Source organism: Amblyomma americanum, chromosome 2, assembly GCF_052857255.1.
Source record: "Amblyomma americanum isolate KBUSLIRL-KWMA chromosome 2, ASM5285725v1, whole genome shotgun sequence".
In the NCBI taxonomy this organism is placed as follows: domain Eukaryota; kingdom Metazoa; phylum Arthropoda; class Arachnida; order Ixodida; family Ixodidae; genus Amblyomma; species Amblyomma americanum.
Window position 1 is genome coordinate 46,510,166 of NC_135498.1, and position 19,602 is coordinate 46,529,767.

General features: G+C 49.0%; 1 protein-coding gene across 2 annotated transcripts; it reads left to right on the plus strand.

Annotated features, from left to right (window-relative positions):
• Positions 1-3,232: 3,232 nt before the first annotated feature.
• Positions 3,233-18,220, plus strand: LOC144121167 (uncharacterized). 2 transcript variants are annotated; one of them, XM_077654175.1, is made up of 4 exons: positions 3,233-3,469; positions 6,557-9,410; positions 10,797-10,983; positions 17,236-18,220. In XM_077654175.1, the coding sequence occupies exons 2-4, from the start codon at positions 6,754-6,756 to the stop codon at positions 17,440-17,442; spliced, it is 3,051 nt and encodes a 1,016-aa protein (XP_077510301.1). In that variant the 5' UTR covers positions 3,233-3,469; positions 6,557-6,753; the 3' UTR covers positions 17,443-18,220. The 2 variants fall into 2 exon arrangements, with proteins under 2 accessions (XP_077510301.1, XP_077510302.1); XM_077654176.1 differs by having other exon boundaries at positions 3,336-3,492.
• Positions 18,221-19,602: the final 1,382 nt, after the last annotated feature.

Genomic DNA, 19,602 nt, shown 5'->3' on the forward strand with positions numbered 1-19,602 from the left:
AATTTGTCCAAATTTGGAGCACCATTCCAACTTGAACCGGTTGGAAGCTTGAATTGTCGAATCAGGAGGACATTTGGACTATCCAGTAAGAGCACCTTTCCACCTAGAATCAATTGTACACCATTTGGGTCCAATTGGAACCAGTCGGAAACTCAATTTGTCCATATTTGGAGCCCCATTCCAACTTGAACCGGTTGGAAGCTCGAATTGTCGAATCAGGAGGACATTTGGACTATCCAGTAAGAACACCTTTCCACCTAGAATCAATTGTACACCATTTGGGTCCAATTGGAACCAGTCGAAAACTCAATTTGTCCAAATTTGGAGCACCATTCCAACTTGAACCGGTTGGAAGCTCGAATTGTCGAATCAGGAGGACATTTGGACGATCCAGTAAGAACACCTTTCCACCTGGAATCAGTTGCACACCATTTGGGTCCAATTGAAACCAGTTGGAAACATAAATGGCCCAAACTTTTTTAGACTAGGGAACTTCTCCCGCTACCTGCAATCTTCAGCGTTATCTCGTCCGTCTTCACAATAAAATGTCTATCGTTGTTCTCCTCAATCCTCCGACTATCCTCTTTCAAACTTCTTTTCTCCGCAGGAGATGTCTTTAGCGTAAAGCTTGGCAAATGCGTAGAAAGAAAAGACACACGACACAGGTGGTATCAATACTAGACAACGGAACAGTTGGGTGAACGGGCTTCCCGAGTGGGAAATACGTCCAAAAAAAGCGTGTCTCTCGCCAATACGTGTTTCTCTTTCATAAGTCTTTGTATTTGTTGGCGGTAAAAATTAACAGTCATTCAAAGTACAACAAGCTTCGTGTCGAAAACCAAATGGCTGTCCTGAGCCTGCCGGTCTCTCTCCTTACAGACCAAGCAGGTAGTTAGCTCGAAAGCGTTGACAGCCAAAAGCAAAAGTCACGAAGCATGTTTACGTGTACCTAAGTTCAATGAACTAAGAGAGATAGTTCTGTCCATGAACTGAAGTCTCCGAGATGTGACCGACCAAATAAAGAGCGCCATTTTCATTCGTTCGAGGTGTGTTCCACATAGTGTTCCACATAAATACATAAGAATTGAAATTGGCAGCGTCCATGCACCGTCGTACCATGAGATGTTCAGAAACTTGAGCAGTCCAGCAAAATAGTTCTCGCCATTTCGATGCAGCCTCCAAATTATTTTCCACGCACAATGTGGGCAGATTGGAGACAGTTCGCTCAGTGCCAAGGACCACTATATATACCTCCCAAAATATCCCGTAATTCTGCATTTCCTGCCAATAATAACGTAAAGTTTTATTAAGAAAGGTTGGGTCGTTGGCCCTATAAGTTAGGGTTGTGGAGTCGGGGCGTGCACAGGTAACGATGAAGCCAGCCAGCGAAGAGCGTCTGAGCGACTTACGCCATGCGGATGTTGCGCGATCCCGCAGTGAAAGCGACCAGCGCCCTTTGGACGCGGTTAATAATAATAATAATTGGTTTTGGGGGGAAAGGAAATGGCGCAGTATCTGTCTCATATATCGTTGGACACCTGAACCGCGCCGCAAGGGAAGGGATAAAGGAGGGAGTGAAAGAAGAAAGGAAGAAGAGGTGCCGTAGTGGAGGGCTCCGGAATAATTTCGACCACCTGGGGATCTTTAACGTGCACTGACATCGCACAGCACACGGGCGCCTTAGCGTTTTTCCTCCATAAAAACGCAGCCACCGCGGTCGGGTTCGAACCCGGGAAGCAAAGTTGCTCGAAGGTCCGCCATTATGCTACAAGCTCTGCGGGAAAGCCGCTTCTCCTGTGGCAGGAGTCACAAGAGAAGGCAGTTCGGAGGCACCCCCTCCTGTTCCCGATGGTGGCTATGCAATACCCCTTGAGTCAGATACCAAAGCAAACTGCGCCCAAGATGGGAGCGGCTGGACACCTCCGGTGAGCCGGAACGCTTTGGAACATTTGACGTGAGCGGGATTATGCGATCGCCGCTTCGCGGATATAGTGTTACGAGAGGCGCCGGGAAAACTGCCCCACAGCACTGCTCCCTGCGGGAGCATGTGTACAGGGACACTAATCCCGGCCATCCTCCGACGAGGGGTGAGTCCGCTCCTCGAAGCTGGCGATTTAGCCCCGGTATTTCCGCCGCAGGTCCGCAAACATTGGCCACTCTCAAAGTAAGTGCTCAGTTGTCGGTGCGGCCGCTGTGTTGCAAGCAGGGTAGTTAGTTCGTGTCGTTGGTAAGCTCGCCATAGTTTCTTTCGGAAGTACTAATCGTGAAAAATAGATGCGCTTTCTTCCCTTCCCCCATAAACCACAAAGCGTAGCCTGGACGTCCATACGGCATTAAACCTAGACGTGCGCCACTTCCAGTAAACGCATATGGTCACAGAGAGCTTGATACAGGGTCAATCGGCATTGCATGTTGCGAGCAATTCAGCACGAAAACTTGAAGTGGGACAGATAAGAGAGAGGACACAGCGCTGGTTGAATAGCTTCTCTGTCCATTCTTTCTTCACTACCACTTCTAATTTTCGCGCTGACTTCGGAACATATATGGTCTCGTCTACGAAAAATATTTGTACCTGAGGCATAAAATTGACGTCCAACGCTCGTTGTCCGAAATCGGTTGGCTTTTAAAAGTAACTTGGTCTAACCATAGTATTGAAGGAATTTATGGTTTAACTGATGAAATATGAGTGGCGTACGTACAACGTACCATATGAAATTATCCAAATGTGTTTGAACTGCTACACCCAGTGGCTGTTCCTGCCTGGCACGTAAAGCAAGCGCCTGAGAAAAACAAATAGAGGAAATGGGTCGCCGAACCGGCTTACTTAATTTCCATCCCCACTTTTTAAATTGGGCGAAGCTCTTCAAAATATTAGATGATTGAAAAAAAAAAAAAACTTGAGACCTAAATAACGTCTCAGCTACATTCCCAGAACTTCCCTAAGCAAAATGTACGCGTAGTCTAAGACTAACGCATATACAACGTCGCGACTACGTCTTCAGTCCCCCCCTCCAAGAAATGTTGGTAAGTGGGACGTCTAAAAGACGTTATATCGATACGTAGACGCTTAGCTTCGATCAGTTTGCGGTTGACAGGGCCAGTTCCCTGTCAGCGCTTTTCTCTACCAGCGCAAAAGTGACCCCAGCCCACGCATAACGCGGTACTTCCGCTCCATTGGCGCAGCGCGCACATATCGGTGAAAAGCGCGGTGCCGCAAAGCCGCGAAGAAGTTACTCGCACAGCGGACGGTGCCGATGCCGCCTGGGTCTGGGAACGCTCACAGCTGACAGCCACGGCGCGCGATTGTCACCCTCCTCCCTCGATCCTGGGCAGAGGACAAGGCGAGCTGTCTCGATACATCACGCGTGTTTCGATACCGCCCAGAAGGCGCCGCATCAACCGCTGAACCGCTCCGGCCGATCGGGATTTGCGCTGCTTCATTGTGTGCCTAATCTCATCTGTTCCCGCGGTAAGGACTCTGAATTTGATCAGGTTGGTTGGCACGCTTTCCACGCACGTGCTCAATAGCCGCGGCTTTGCTTTAGGTATACTCCCAGCTGTCGTAATCGCTATATCATCGAAACCTGCCTGCTCCTTTGTGCGTTTGTTTGTTGGCTTTCGTGGCACGCTTTAGCCTGCCTGCAATGCACGCCGCGGGTTTCATAACGACGCGCAATAGACGAGAGTCGCGTTTCTCTTGAGGGCCAAGCTCCTTATCGCCAGTAATGTTGCTAGATAAGATGCAATACATACTTAAAGCAAGCAGAAGCGATTTGCGTTCCTTATCCGCTATTTCTGAACGCGTGCACGCCGCTGTATTTTTTTTTTCGGGGGGGGGGGGGGGGGGGGTTAAGACCCAAAGCGACTCAGGCTATGAGGGACACCATAATGGAAGATTCCCGAAAATTTCGGCCACCTGGGATTCTTTAACGTGCACTGACATCGCTAAGTACACGGGCCTCTAGCTTTTCGCCTCCATCGAAATGCGACCGCCGCGGCCGGAATCGAACCCGTGTATTTCGGATTAGCAACCGAGCACCATGAACACCGAGCCACCGAGACAGCCGAACACGCTGGTAACTACATTAAATACTAATGTTTTGGCTTGTTGTATTCCCCGCGAGCGTCGCTCACCGAGTTCACTTTGGACGAAGAGAAACACTGCATAGAAAATATGAACGTGATTATACATGTACATGGCCCCACTATTTTCATCACGTATTAGCTGACTGAATGTTTAGTGCGTCGCCCATACGTATCCCACGTATTCGTCGAGCTTTAAGCCAAAAGTATGCCTGTTTTGCATGCATGTTGGGCGCAGTAAAGCTCTTTATAGCTCCGAAATGTTAAATAATCATCATCATCAGCCTGATCACGCCCGCTGCAGGACAAAGGCCTCTCCCACGTCTCTGTCCTGTGTCAGCTGCGGCCGCCATATCCTGGCAAACTTCTTAATTTCATCCGCCCACCTAACTTTCTGCCGACCCCGCTACGCTTCCATTCCCTTGCAATCCAGTCAGTTACCCCTATGGGCTATCGGTTATACTGCCTTCGCATTACATGCCCTGCCCAAGCCTATTTCTTCTTCTTGATTTCGACTAGGATGTCATTAACCCGTGTTTGATCCTTTACCCACTCTCCTCTCCCTGTATCTTAGCGTTTCACCTATCATTTTTCTTTCCATAGCTCGCTGCGCTGTCCTTAAGTTGAACCCCCGAATAACCTTAAACAAGACCACATAGCCTGACGGATGCAGCGTAGCTTATTGCGGCTGTGGTACTGAGCTATAGCCTTCTATCTGCCTATCTAAACCCCATGAGTAAGTGAACGCGACATTGTTTACCTTTATTTGCAGCCCTCATGAAGTCAGTAGCAATGCTAGGGGCAAACGGGTTGCTTAGAAATTGTGCGTCAGCATTGGTTTAAACTTTTGCCAATAACAAGGCCAGCTTACAGAGACCTCCAGCTATATGCAGCCACTCTGTGCATATGCAAATGCAGCCGCGAAAAAAAAAATGGCAAAAGCGAGAAAAGAAGGTGCCATTAGTTTTGCTAATTGCTAACACTGAACCTAATTTCGTTTTTTTTTTATTGTCATGGTCTGCATGTTACGACTCTGAGCATTGCATGATGCCGACACTGCATGATACCGACAGAGATCGAATTCGCGCCGCCATACCGCCTGCAAGCACAAGACGACGACTGCTGAGGGCGGTCACCAGCGTACGGTAGGCATGACTGGCCGCGCTAAAACATCCTTGGACGTCCCGTGGACGTCGAATGATGTTTCAGTGCCCATTGAGTTGTGTAAATGGGCAATTTGGATTCAGATCCAGAGCTCTGATTCCACAGCGACGGACACCTTGCTCCTTCGCGGATTCGGAAAGCTGCTCCAGATCGGAGATTGGAATACGCACTTTGTGAAGGTGTGAAGGTGGCTTAAAGGCAAGGCTTACCGTAATAGTAGAATTGTCGGCATCGTCCTCTTCCTTCTTTTTCTGCGTTTGGAGCCGGGTTTGCGCATTGCGCTGTGCCTGTGAGTCACGTATTAGTTGGTCGACCCCTGTGCCTGGAGAGTGCGATGTTGGAGAGGTCGACATGTCGAAAACAGGTCGATCTATACGCGAGTAAATACGGTAATTATTAAAAATAAAAGTAAGCCTACCTGCGTGGCGCAAAAAATCCCAACACTGCACCCGGGACAGATATGAGGGGCCCAGTCGAGTGAAACTTCCCCCTCCGCGCCTCACACAGTATAAAATGTTTCAAGGCAAAACCGCTTTGGCCGTCGTATTTTTTCTTTTTTGACGAGGATATATCCATGCTGCATTGTGCAAACAAAGCCACCCACTTCTAGAATTATTCATCTCAAGTCCGCCCCTGAACTGCACGAAGTTCGGGTTAACTTCGTTCATGATCTATATACAAATTATGTTGCCGACATGATGTGCCATAAGTCCCATGTTCTAGCCTCTCCCAATACGACTTTTATTAACTTTCATGGCCTTATTTCAAGTTATGTAAGTGCATTACGTGCCGCCTGTAAATATACTCGTACAGTCTGCCCTCAATGCCCAATACCACGTCTCTTCTCACTACTCGGGTGCTAAAAGCTTTCGGCGCGCCTCAGCCATTCAGAGGGGGAGCAGAGAAGTGGGGCACGTAACACGCTTTATGTTATCAAAGGCGCATAAAGTGATCTCTCGCACCTCTCGCTGCTTCAGTACGTCGAGTGGCAGCATTAAGACCTTCACGCATGGGTTGATACGGCCACCTGCCACGCTTGGAGATAAGCAGGAACAGCGCCGCGGTGATCTCTTCGCTACACTGCTAGCAGAGGTGCCATTTACAGAACGAAGAGGGCGAAGCGGGGAGCTGCAGGCCACACCTGGGACAATTGTTGCGGGAAAGGTATATGCAGGGCGATTGTTCTAAGCAGTATTTCTAGCCACAGTTTTTGTTGAGTCATAGCACGTAGTAGCCATAAAAGGTAGCTCTAAGGTGGCATTCCGGAAGTGTATACGTGCTAATTATGACAAACTCTTTCCCTGTCAAGGCGATGCACCGGAAAGCCAGCAACAAAGATCCGCCGTAAGGCACGGTCTTCGATCTCGAGATCTGTTGCAGAAGAAAAGCGCAAGAGGTTTGTTTCTGCACTACTGCGGCAGATGTTTCAGTTGGAACACTTCCGGAAGTTCTGGCCACCACCATTCAAAGAAGACATTGTGCCATTAGTCGCAGCAAGGACAAGAGATGCGGAGAAAACCATTCTCATCGGCCGCCTTCAGTGAGAAGCATGAGTCCGCTGTCTCTTGGAGGACACAACTAATTGTGTTTGTTGTGCTGCTTACATGGCCAAGCTGGGGGGCTTCCACTGTCTGTTACGCCAAAGAAGAGAACGGAAACGTCGGAAAGCCCCTCTCCGGTGACTCATCTTGGCTGCCTAAGAAGACCCCTGATAATACTGTGGTCGGCAACGGAGATAGCAGCGAGCTTTTTCCGCCCAGGTGTCCTCAGACCGACTCTTGTAAGAATCGCTGCGGAGTGACATCGGACGACGAAGAATACACCTGCCACTGCGACCAACTGTGCGTTAAATACGGTGACTGCTGTGTCGATGTCCAGAAGCACTGCCAGGTGGAAGCCCTCGCCAATCCACTCTCGCAGCGTCCTCCGTGCGTCGACGACACCGACTCTCCGATAGACCATTCCTTCTTTTATGTGTCCAAGTGTCCCGATGGCGTAGACGTTGACAGCGAAGATGAAGATGACGACGTAAAGGTTTTGGGTGAAGATGGCATCGTGTACGCGAATGGTGCACGCGCGCGCTGCAATGGCGCCACAAACGCCGTGCCACTGGCGCTGCTGGACAATTCTGAAGCAGAAAGCAGCAACCATTCGACGCGATTGTTTGTCAGGACCTGCGTGCGGGCTGTCGACACGTGCAAACTTCAGGAGACAGTGTTTGGCGAGTGGAACCTAGCACACTTGTGCGCCGCATTTCAGGGCCCTGTGAGGTCTTTCCAGAGAGCCAGTCGCAAGCGAAAGCTCCATAAAAATGCCTACTGCGCACTCTGCAACGGAGACGTACCAGACCTTCGCTGTCCAGGTGGCGTGAAGACCTATAGTCAAAAAGAAATGGCGAGCTCGCTGTTTCAGGACACCCAGGAGAAAAGTTACGAGGCCACGGACGACATACCGTCGTCATTTTCCATTGTGCTCAACTTCGGTCTCGACGGCGTGGAGAAGTACAAGTTTTCTTCGGAAAGCAAAGAAACGATGATTCGCAATCAGCAGCTTTGTCCCGATGGTTTCATCTGGGATCCCTTTGCGGAACTTTGCCGGCAGCTGTACTGTGGCACCCAATTCACGTTGGTGAACTCGAAGTGCATACAGAAACCGATGGACAGCGCGGACCGCAACGTGACGAATTCAGCTCTTTTCAGGGTTAGGAGCGCGAACTATAGCCGCATTACGGTTGTGATGAACATCAGTCTGGATCGTTCCAGCCAAATACAAATGGATGATTTGAAAGAGTCTCTCTTGACTAGCTTTGTTGTGCACTACAACATTTCTCAAGACCGCATTAAAAATTTGCATGTTTATATACTGTGGGACCCTGAACAAGTGCAAAAGTACCTCGAGAGCTCGGACAACGTGTTGATCGTTGAAGAGGGCGACTATGCATTGGAAGATGCCGACATTCCAGATCCCGCTAACACCACTGGCAGCCCGGCAACCGTGATCACGCACTTCGACCTTTACGAGCCCATAAAGGATGATGTCGAACCGTCAATAAGCGCCATCCTCGAGTCGCTAGCAGGTAGCTTCAGCTTGAACTCGATCCTCCTGAAGGAGTTGAACGCGACAGCCGCAGTGAGCAGCGTCCTGTCGAAGCCGCTTGTTCTCGAAGACTGGTGCGGTGAGCAGGACGGCGGCATATGGCGGGAGTACTGGAACGACGAATTCGTGTTTCTGCCCAGAAGCGAGAACGGCACCGGCATTGGCAAGGTCTACATCAACAAGACGGGCCGGACATTCAGGACAGGCGACTTTGTAGCCAACGTCCTCATCCGGGTCACCGGCGACCAGAAGTCCCCAGTGACCAACAGAATCGTGATCGTCTGCGACCGCGGAACGGGCCTGCCCAAGTCGTGCCCCCGAGTCGACTTCAACCTGACCCAAGTGGAGATATTCGAGAACAACACGCTTGTGCTGTACGCAGGACAGGGATCTCTTTCTGTCCCATGTCGTCACTACCAGCTGATGCCTTATGGAAGGGTGCGTCTCTGCCTGGACGAGCTGCAGCAGGGGCTCAGAGTCCGCGGCCAGCTATTCGATGGTCCACTCATGGCACTCATAAGCCTCGTTCTCAGCGCAATATCCATAGCGTGCCTCGCGCTCGTGTTGACCACGTACTCACTGTTCTCCGAGCTGCGAAATCTCCCAGGCTGGAACATTATCTTTCTAACAGGCTCACTGTTCGTCATGCAGCTAAGTTTTCTGCTCAGCCAGCGACAGTCTGTGCAGGGCATGACCTGCAGGGCAGCAGCCATTGTGTGCCATTACACGGTCGTCATCTCGTTTTTCTGGATGAATGTCCTCGCCTACGACCTCTACAAAACATTCCGGACAAGTGGCAGCGCGATGGGCGGAACCCGCAGGGTGTCCCGCCATCTTCCGCTCTACATGTTGTACGCCTTCGGTACGCCGCTCGTCATCGTGGGAACGTGCCTGGGGCTCGACTACTTCGACACGCCGCTGTCGCCGTCGTACGGACTGTTCGGTGTCTGCTGGATTGTGAACAAACTGTCGGCACTCACCTTTTTCGCTGTGCCCGTGGCGGTGCTCCTGCTGCTGAATTTTGTCTTCTACGTCATGACCGTCTACTCTGTCCACAGCGTGGCCAGGTAAGTGCGGGCATTCGGAGGGAAAGATTTGCCCGCTCTTACACTAATTCAGGATTCCTCGAGAAGGTCGTGACGTCACACGTAGATCTGTGGAATGAAAATGATTTAAACTTGAATTCAATGCCGATTATGAGGTTGTAGTGTGACTCTAATGTCATTATGACGTGTAAGAAGGTAAAGTAAATAATTACGCTGAAAAGAAAATTGGAACGATTAGTTGGGAATCGGATCCGTTATCCTCAGGTTACGACTCGGACATGCTGTCCCTATAGGACACTGAGGTATGTTCGTTCAACGTGGTTAAAGGGAGACCTTGTGTGTCTTGTAGTGTATCACGTGGTCTAGTATGCATACTGATATATGGTAATGAGTGTGCAATTATAAATAATGTACTAATTGTCACGTCATGCCCTTGAGGCGGAGCTTAAGTGTCCCCCTAATTTTCTCTACGCATACTGGGACTGATTTGGGCAAACAGGAGAAATAGCCGGCCTTGACCTATGTTCGTAATACTGAAGCATTTGTAGCAATTATGGTCTGTACAAAAATATTTTGTACTTTTGAAACATTTAATAATAATAATAATATTAATTGGTTTTTGAGGAAAGGAAATGGCGCCGTATCTGTCTCATATATCGTTGGACACCTGAACCGCGCCGTAATAATAATAATAATTGGTTTTTGGGGAAAGGAAATGGCGCAGTATCTGTCTCATATATCGTTGGACACCTGAACCGCACCGTAAGGGAAGGGATAAAGGAGGGAGTGAAAGAAGAAAGGAAGAGAGAGGTGCCGTAGTGGAGGGCTCCGGAATAATTTCGACCACCTGGGGATCTTTAACGTGCACTGACATCGCACAGCACACGGGCGCCTTAGCGTTTTTCCTCCATAAAAACGCAGCCGCCGCGGTCGGGTTCGAACCCGGGAACTCCGGATCAGTAGTCGAGCGCCCTAACCACTGCGCCGTAAGGAAAGGAGTAAAGGAGGGAATGAAAGAACAAAGGAAGAAAGAGGTGCCCGTAGTGGAGGGCTCCGGAATAATTTCAACCACACGAAGTTCATTTGCTGATGAGGATGAGCAATGAGGAAATAACCTAGTGAGAAACCAATGAGGGAAAAAAGGTGGATAAGGAAGGAGACAAACATGATTTTTTCCTTCTTTGTGCACTGGTTTCTGCACTACTTTCCTGTGGTGTTAATCCGCAACAACCAGCCCAATATGAAGTCTTAACTTATTAAAAAGCTGTGTGGCTTATGGGCTTAAGTGCCCACAATTAATGTATTCACTGACCGCTACGAATTAACTAACACTGTCCCAGTGCATTCTTTAAGTGCCCAATCATGAGCAATGCAGGAGCCATCATTGCAGTTCGTGTTGCGTTGCAGGCAGAAGCCGGGCACTGTGCTGCGCCGCCATAGCAGCAAGTGCCCAGCGACGGCCACCACGTACGTGCGCATGGCGACAGGGATGGGCCTCACCTGGGTGTTCGGCTTCGTCGCAGCCTTCGTGCGCAGCTCCGAAAACGCCAGGACAGCCTTCACCTACCTTTTCATCGTGTGCAACACGCTGCAGGTACGGCGCCCACCTGTTCAGCCTCCATGTGCTCCGATGTATACATGGGTTGTTCTAATATGAATAATAATAATAATAATAATTGGTTTGGGGGGAAAGGAAATGGCGCAGTATGTGCCTCATATATTGTTGGACACCTGAACCGCGCCGTAAGGGAAGGGATAAAGGAGGGAGTGAAAGAACAAAGGAAGAAAGAGGTGCCGTAGTGGAGGGCTCCGGAATAATTTCGACCACCTGGGGATTTTTAACGTGCACTGACATCGCACAGCACACGGGCGCCTTAGCGTTTTTCCTCCATAAAAACGCAGCCGCCGCGGCCGGGTTCGAAGAAAACACTTTATCCACATTCAACCAATGATTACCCCGTAAAGTATGAAAGAAAAGCATTTCTTTTTTTACTTTCTTAAAAATACTTTTCCTAAGTTGGGCGGAAATGCAAATGAAAAAGTTTCATTTTCCACGGAAAATTTTTCACGGAAGACGTGCCAAAATAACTAATGACCGTTCCATTTCATATTGCAGTTACCTGTACACACTTAGAGGACTGCTGGAATGAAGGGGGCTGAGGATTTAAATATAACTTTTACCGGGAGGAAATGCGAAGAGATTCAGACCATTCCTAATCGCGTGAACCATCTATGCTCGTTTAAATGGCAGTTAACTGAGTAATGGGTTTTTACGTACCTAAGCGACCCTGTAGGTTAAATAAAGCTCTGTATTGGAGGGCTCCGGATCAAATTCGACCACCTGGGGCTATTTAAGGAACCCGGGGTTCTCAACGCGGACGGGTTTGAACACGTGACCATGGGCTCATCTGCCGAACCGTCATGTCACTCAGCCACACTGGCGGGTCCTTTTACTCGCGATCCGGCGGTCAGCATGATCTCATTAATTAATTATTGGTTTTTAGGGAAAGGAAATGGCGCAGTATCTGTCTCATATATCGTTGGACACGTGAACCGCGCCTTGAGGGAAGGGATAAAGGAGGGAGTGAAAGAAGAAAGGGAGAATAGGTGCCGTAGTGGAGGGCTCCGGAATAATTTCGACCACCTGGGGGTCTTTAACGTGCACTGACATCGCACAGCACACGGGCGTCTTTGCGTTTTTCCTCCATAAAAACGCAGCCGCCGCGGTCGGGTTCGAACCCGGAAACTCCGGATCAGTAGTCGAGCGCCCTAACCACTGAGCCACCGCGGCGGGTCATGATCTCATTCAGAACCTGCTGCACATAACGGTTTCTGTTCTTTTTTTTAACACATCTTTCACGGCATCGCCGCTATCTCTGGTCTCTTTATGACATGAAATGCGATCTAAGCGTACATTTTCGCACTGCGTGTTATGGGCACGCTGCTGTCTTGAGGGTTAAAGCGTGATCGCTGTCGCATCAAGAGACACTGTAGGACGTTGTGTTCAAAGGACAGGCGACTGTGAGTATGTGACGCGTCGTTAAGTCAGACCTAAGTTTATAAAAACTGCACCGCATGTGTTTTCTGCCTTCACGCTTGAAAACATGAATCTCTTCGCGTATATTCAGCGCTTGAACGTTAATGAATCCTATATGATTTATGATCCCAATTATAAACACACCCGACACCGACGTCATACCCAAGAACGGGCACGCGCGTTCCCTGTCTCGGCTTCATTCCCTCTGTCCTTTCTTCTGCCGCCGTCACCATCCAAGAAAGTCGACTTCGGATCCCCCACCAGCGGCCGCTGTGCCCCTGCGGCTAAACAGTAACCTTCTGCGTCCTCAAACGCCTGATTTCAAGTCTACTGCATGCGATCGTAACAAATTCCTAATTTAATTGAGCACGCTAAGGAACTCCAGATCAAAATTAACTCGCAGCCTTCCGCTGACCCGCCGCGGTGGCTCAGTGGTTAGGGCGCTCGACTACTGATCTGGAGTTCCCGGGTTCGAACCCGACCGCGGCGGCTGCGTTTTTATGGAGGAAAAACGCTAAGGCGCCCGTGTGCTGTGCGATGTCAGTGCACGTTAAAGATCCCCAGGTGGTCGAAATTATTCCGGAGCCCTCCACTACGGCACCTATTATCCTTTCTTCTTTCACTCCCTCCTTTACCCTTCCCTTACGGCGCGGTTCAGGTGTCCAACGATATGAGACAGATACTGCGCCATTTCTTTTCCCCAAAAACCAATTATTATTAATATTATTCCACTGCGGTGTCCCTCATATACGCCACGCGCAGCTTGGGAACGATAAACCCAGGTGCCACCCAACTTCATTAAATTTCTTTTCTGGGATAATCATTCTTCCGTTAATCAATATTTCCTGTGCATAAGTGACCGGAAACAACGCTCTTTCCGTTCCGTTTCATGACCAAATACTCTTGAAACACTGCAATCAGGAGGCGCCAGGCACGCCCTGTAAAAAGCGTTGTACCTCTCTCAGGTGACCATTGCTTGAAATGGCAACAGTACAATGGGGCGACTGGAACTATATACATAAATACATGAATGAGAAGGAAGAAGAAAGGACACAAGAACGCAAGCGCCGACTCAGCCCTTTGTGCCATATATGCCGGTGCGGACATAGTGCGATGTTTATTTCTTTTGGCTGCCTGAACTTTGCAACCCGCGATACATCAGTGTTGCGGGTACAGGCCCCCCTCTTTCGGCCTCACCGCGCTATCCGATTTGGCAGCTGCAACACTTTATTTTTAATTATTTTTCGAGCAGTCCACTATTGCTTTCTGTCAAGTTGGCGAGCCCGTTGTGTCAGTAGGCGGTGAGAGCAGCGCGTTACTCGCTATTATTATCCTTTATTTCTGGGGTCCTAACGAATGTCAACCTGGCAGGCGACTCTTAATTGTGTTCGTCTCTACATCCTTGTCTTTTTTGCGCCGCGCTGTGAGAAAATGAACAATGAAAATTGGTTTTCAGGAAAGGAAATGACGCAGTAACTGTCTCACATATTTCGTACGTCATCAACTTCTCTGAAATAACACTTTGTTCAACTTAGTTCGTCCTGCCTTTAAACCCCTGTCATGCTGATACAGAATGAAAGAAAAAAAAATGGACAGATGATTACGATAGTCGGTAATGCGAGGATTGAGAGCTCAGCTCTTCACACGTACGCCACCTGCCACCACTGGCAGCTGGCGTGTTAGGCTAAAAGCCCCCCCCCCCCCCCCCCCCCCTCCTGGAATCTTCCCGTGGCAGCCACCTTTCGTTTGTCCATTCCTCCCACCTCGCCGTGGCGGGTGGCATTTCGCTCTGCTGCTACCTGCCAACACGCCACCTGTCACACGCACCACCTGTCACGTGGCGTCCTACGCCGGCAACGCCAACGACTACGACATGGGACGCAGGAACGGACGCCTAAGAGCTGCGCTGTAAAAAAAAGTTACGGTTAAGGCGCTCGGCTATACTGATCCGGAGTACCCGGGTTATAACCCGACCGCGGCGGCTGCATTTCGATGGATGCGAAACGCTAAGGCGCCCGTGTGACTGACTGATGTTGCTGAGAGGAAGAAGGAAAAGGAAAGTGCACGGTCCTGCCTACTGGCTCAAGCCGAGCCACGCTCGCTGCCGCGTGCTGAAACTAGGAGAGGTAAAGGATAGGAGAGCGAGGAGGGATAGAAAAGACGCGACGCGCTAATATGCCCCGGGCCGATCCCAGAGGCAGTGCAATACCGGGCCGACCCGCACCAGAGTGCTTCAAGCCAAGCACTCCGCCATATTCCAAAAATAAGTTTTAAAAATTGGAGGTCGCTTAAGCTTCGTCTTTAAGAGTGAGACGCGACAACGTGTAGCAGCGTTGCCGGCGGGTACACGGAACGCCATCGCCCGTTCGGCGCGACGCGTGGCCCGTTGGACAATTTAAGGAAAGGACATGACGCCTGTCTCACATTTCTCGCTGGACACCCGGATCGCGCCGTAAGGGAAGGAAAAATCGATCAATCAATATATATATATATATATATATATATATATATATATATATATATATATATATATATATATATATATATATATATATATATATATATATATATATATTGTGCCATTTCCTTACCCAAAAACCAATTATTAGTATTAATACGGCGCGGTTCAGGTGTCCACCGAGATGCGCCATTTTTCGCTCACGGCCAAAGACGCCGACGCCGACGACACCGGCTTGCGACACGAGCTCCTTAACGCTGTCGCGTTAATATCTTAGGTCCAAGGACCCGCTGCAGATATTAAATCAGGTATCAAGTATGCTGTACGATGTCAGTGCACGTTAAAGATCCCCAAGTGGTCAAAATTATTCCGGAGTCCTCCACTACGGCACCACTTTCTTCTTTTACTCCCACCTTCCTCCCTTCCCTTACGGCGCGGTTTAGGTGTCCGCCGATATGTGAGACAGATACTGCGCTATTTCCTTTCCCCAACAGTCAATTAAAAAAACGAATTTACAATCGTCGCTACGATGTATATTGTTTCCGACGCCAGTTCTTGGAAAAAAGATGGCGACTGTGGCGATGTAAGCAGTTATTAACTGAGTCATGCCTTAGAATAATAATAATAATAATAATAATAATAATAATAATAATAATAATAATAATAATAATAATAATAATTGGTTTTGGGGGGAAAGGAAATGGCGCTGTATCTGTCTCATATATCGTTGGACACCTGAACCGCGCCGTAAGGGAAGGGTAAAGGAGGGAGTGAAAGAAGAAAGGAAGAGAGTGGTGCCGTAGTGGAGGGCTCCGGAATAATTTCGACCACCTGGGGATCTTTAACGTGCACTGACATCGCACAGCACACGGGCGCCTTAGCGTTTTTCCTCCATAAAAACACAGCCGCCGCGGTAATCATGTTTTTGGCCTCGAGAACCCGCCTCTTTATTGTCCTGACACCCCAGTAAATCGCATCACAGCCCAATAACTTAAAACTGAGCTTACGAAATAAGAGAGCAGACGGAATTTAAAATTCAGTAAAGGTCCTACGCTAAGGAAGTCATTGAGCCGGATTCTGGAAACTTGGTCTGGCTGCGCTCGTTTGTCGCCCGAAAGCTTTGTTCAAATGAAAGGGAGTAAGTGGCATCCTTTGGCATCATACGAACAATGACGTCTCGGTCGCTTCATTGCTTGTCTCGTTCCCATCTTTTGCAATCTCTTCATTACTGCACACAAGTGAGGAATTTAAAGAATGCATGTGGCATTACACGTTCTCAAACGTGTTCATTCAGCGCAAATTTAAAGAATGCATTTTGCATTACACGTTCATAAATAACACGTTCACACCAATGAGCCTATAGGCGAATTTTTGGGAGGCCTTACCCGTTTGGGAGAGGCCTGTTATCAGGATGAAAAGATAGAATGCTAGAAATTGCTGGTGGTGTAGCTCTGGTTAACGCGGGTCGAGCTGAGAAGTTGTGCATAAAATAAACGCTGGGAAAGCAAGAACTGCCGCCGCAGTGCATCAGTGGTTAGGGGCGCTCGGCTGCTGTTCCGGAGTTCCCGCGTTCGAACCCGACCGCGGCGGCTGCGTTTCGATGGAGGCGAAACGCAAAAGGCGGCCGTGTGCTGTGCGATGTCAGTGTACGTTAAAGATCCCAAGGTGGTCGAAATTATTGCGGAGCCCTCCACTACGGCACCTCTTTCTTTCTTCTCTCAGTCCCTCCTTTATCCCTTTCCTTACGGCGCGGTTCATGTGTCCGCCGATATGAGACAGACACTGCGCCATTTCCTTTCCCCAACAGCCAAAGCGAATGCGTTTAACATCATATACTTAGATGGATTGCGCTGGTGTCATATGGTGGCCACCATGCTGGAGATCAATAGCACTGCGAAAAGCTTCTCGCTTCTCTGATCCGCTTATTGGAAACCGCTCGTTATATGCGTGGACCGCCGTCAGGCACCCGTGACTTGACGTAATAACAATAATAATTGGTTTTGGGTGGAAAGGAAATGGCGCAGTATCTGTCTCATATATCGTTGGACACCTGAACCGCGCCGTAAGGGAAGGGATAAAGGAGGGAGTGAAGGAAGAAAGAGGTGCCGTAGTGGAGGGCTCCGGAATAATTTCGACCACCTGGGGATCTTTAACGTGCACTGACATCGCACAGCACACGGGCGCCTTAGCGTTTTTCCTCCATAAAAACGCAGCCGCCGCGGTCGGGTTCGAACCCGGGAACTCCAGATCAGTAGTCGAGCGCCCTAACCACTGAGCCACCGCGGCGGGGTGACTTGACGTGCTAAATCACAGTCTCTACAGGAGCACCCCCTTCTTCTTCCCTCACGCAGGGTCTGTTCCTGTTCTACGCGTTCGTGTGCAACCGCAAGACGTACCACCTGTACAGGGCGCTGTTCTGCAACGTGCGCAGGGGCGCTCGCGCCAAGCTCAGCACCTCCAGCTCCGTCAGCTCCGTCTCCACGGTCACCAGCCAGGCCAGCCTGGCCTCTTCCGTGCGCTCCACGCTGTCGAATTCGGCTCGGGCAGCCAGCCCATGAGCGGTGTGGAGGAGGCGTCCGATCCGCGCAGGCAGACACGCAGTAGGATAACCTTCAAGGAGTGATTTATGTGTTACGGCTCTCAGAAGGTGCGCTTTCTACAACGAGCACCCCTCTTTCGGCCACTAAAATACGCAGCGCTACTCTCCTGCCATCATGGGAAAGTATACGCGTAACCGTGACAGTACAGTCTTTTGATAACCGTTGCAAACTTCTAAGGTTTTGGCCTGAGTACGCATTGCTCCACCGTGAGCCTTCTTCGGAGACAGAACCTACGTTTCAGAAGACGAAAAAATCGTAATTCGTATATCTTTAAAATTTGTACAGTGTCGGCAGGGAAAATTCTTTGCATTGTGTATTGTCCCCAAAGAAGGATTTTGATGGCTCCACGCTAAAAACAAAATCCGATACCCGTTGCTTGTTATATGAACTTTGGCTGTATCTAGCCGCATCTGTAGCAATGGACTTCGAATTACGTGTTCTACTAAATCTGGGCCCGTAGGAGGACCTAGCTCTTACCTATGTGCACCCCTTGCGGGCCTTCATGTGTGAGAGCCGCCTCATAGGCGCTGTCCCACTTGTGGACAGTTGGAAGGCGCTCATGGCCGGGTGAAAAAGACATCCCGAACGTCTCGCCGCTTCTACAGTGCAGCGCGCGGTCTGGTACAAAAGCTCACGTAACGCCGTCGCAAGGACTTGTCTTCGCAGGTGCAGTGTGAAATGTGCTTTATTGTGTCAGGTGTGTAATACGTCCGAATAAAACAGTAGTATCTCGTTATATTTTGGCGCATTGCTGTAGCTTGCACCGTATTGCTGTCCTGAGTTGAACAGGGTGCCAAACGCAGCAAGCTAGGGGCATGTGAAAGTATTGCTTTTATTTAATTACCACGGTTCTATGAGAAATCTGATGCGTTCCAGCCCTTTTTTGTTTGTTTTTTTGGGAGGGGAACGTCGGCAGTGACAGCCCGCTACAGATCAGGCAAATATAACCTGCTATAAATATATCCCAGTCGAAAAAAACAACAGAACCACGTCGAAAATACGACAAAATGTTTCGAAGTTTAATAGTTGGTTGAGAGGGGCCGGATTATGATGGCGACCAATGGGTTTTCCTACTGAACCCACCCAATATTTATCCTCTTAATAAATGTTTTTCCTCCTCCTCCTATGCAACAACAAATTTTTTCAGTTGTTTTGCAGTATTTTTCTGTGGTACTGTAGTTTTTCTGTAGTACTTTTCTATAGTTTGTTGTTTTGTAGTACTTTTCTGCAGTAACTACACAAAATTATGTTACTACAAAAATTTCTGTTGTTACTACAAGTTTTTGGTTAAAAACATTGCAGAAAGTCTGTTGCAACGACAGAAACTTTCCTGTTCTTTTTCGACTGGGATAGTACTAAACGATGTAGTTTTTCCGTTATTGTTTAAATTAGGTTGCGAGCTTTCGACAAACACCTGTCCATATTGTTGGTACGAAATGCGGGATGACTCGTAGCATGTGTCGGTTTATTATTTTTCTTTCTAAGATGCCTAAGCTATAGAGCTAGCAACAAAAGGTACGACAGATTTCTCGGCACTCGGGGAGCAGCATTCCATTGGCTGGGCCAGAGCAGTCGTTAATTCTTCAGATAAGGTGGGAATTAAGTGGGATCTGGGCACTCCTTTCCGTGACGGGAACTTGCGCCCGGCACGCTAAGGACAATCTCCCGGCTTCAGAGGCCTCGCGTTTTTCTGCGCAGTTCGGCTGTTTGCACGACGCACCGAGAGCCGCAAGCTGCTTCATAGCAGCCCTCCTCTTAGCCCATCCTTACCGTTTTAATCCATATACGCCTAGCGTCTATTTAATGTAGTATAAAGTAAAGTATATTAATGTCTATAATAATGTATTTTTGGGCAATAACTCTAAACGTTTATTGTGTAAAAGCTTGCGCCCCCTAGCGTAGGGTCAAGAGGCTCTAAATGTTACTTGTGCAAGCGTTGCATTGTTTGCGTTCAGAAAGAGCGGCCAAGGAGCAGACTCGACCGCATCGACCACATTGCGATTCCGCAAGAAAAAGAAATCAAATTTGGGCACTGTTATAAGAAAACCCCGCGCGTGATGAGAAATTTTAAAGTCGTTGCCTGTTTGTTTGAAGCTTTACCACACGGTAGCTCATTTG

What these genes read in the sequence shown, in the direction of transcription:
- LOC144121167 (XM_077654175.1), top strand. Translation starts at nt 6,754, where the DNA reads ATGCGGAGAAAACCATTCTCATCGGCCGCCTTCAGTGAGAAGCATGAG. An exon ending in TCTGTCCACAGCGTGGCCAG is followed by an intron (nt 9,411 to 10,796) that starts GTAAGTGCGGGC and finishes GTTGCGTTGCAG; the next exon opens with GCAGAAGCCGGGCACTGTGC. An exon ending in TCGTGTGCAACACGCTGCAG is followed by an intron (nt 10,984 to 17,235) that starts GTACGGCGCCCA and finishes TCCCTCACGCAG; the next exon opens with GGTCTGTTCCTGTTCTACGC.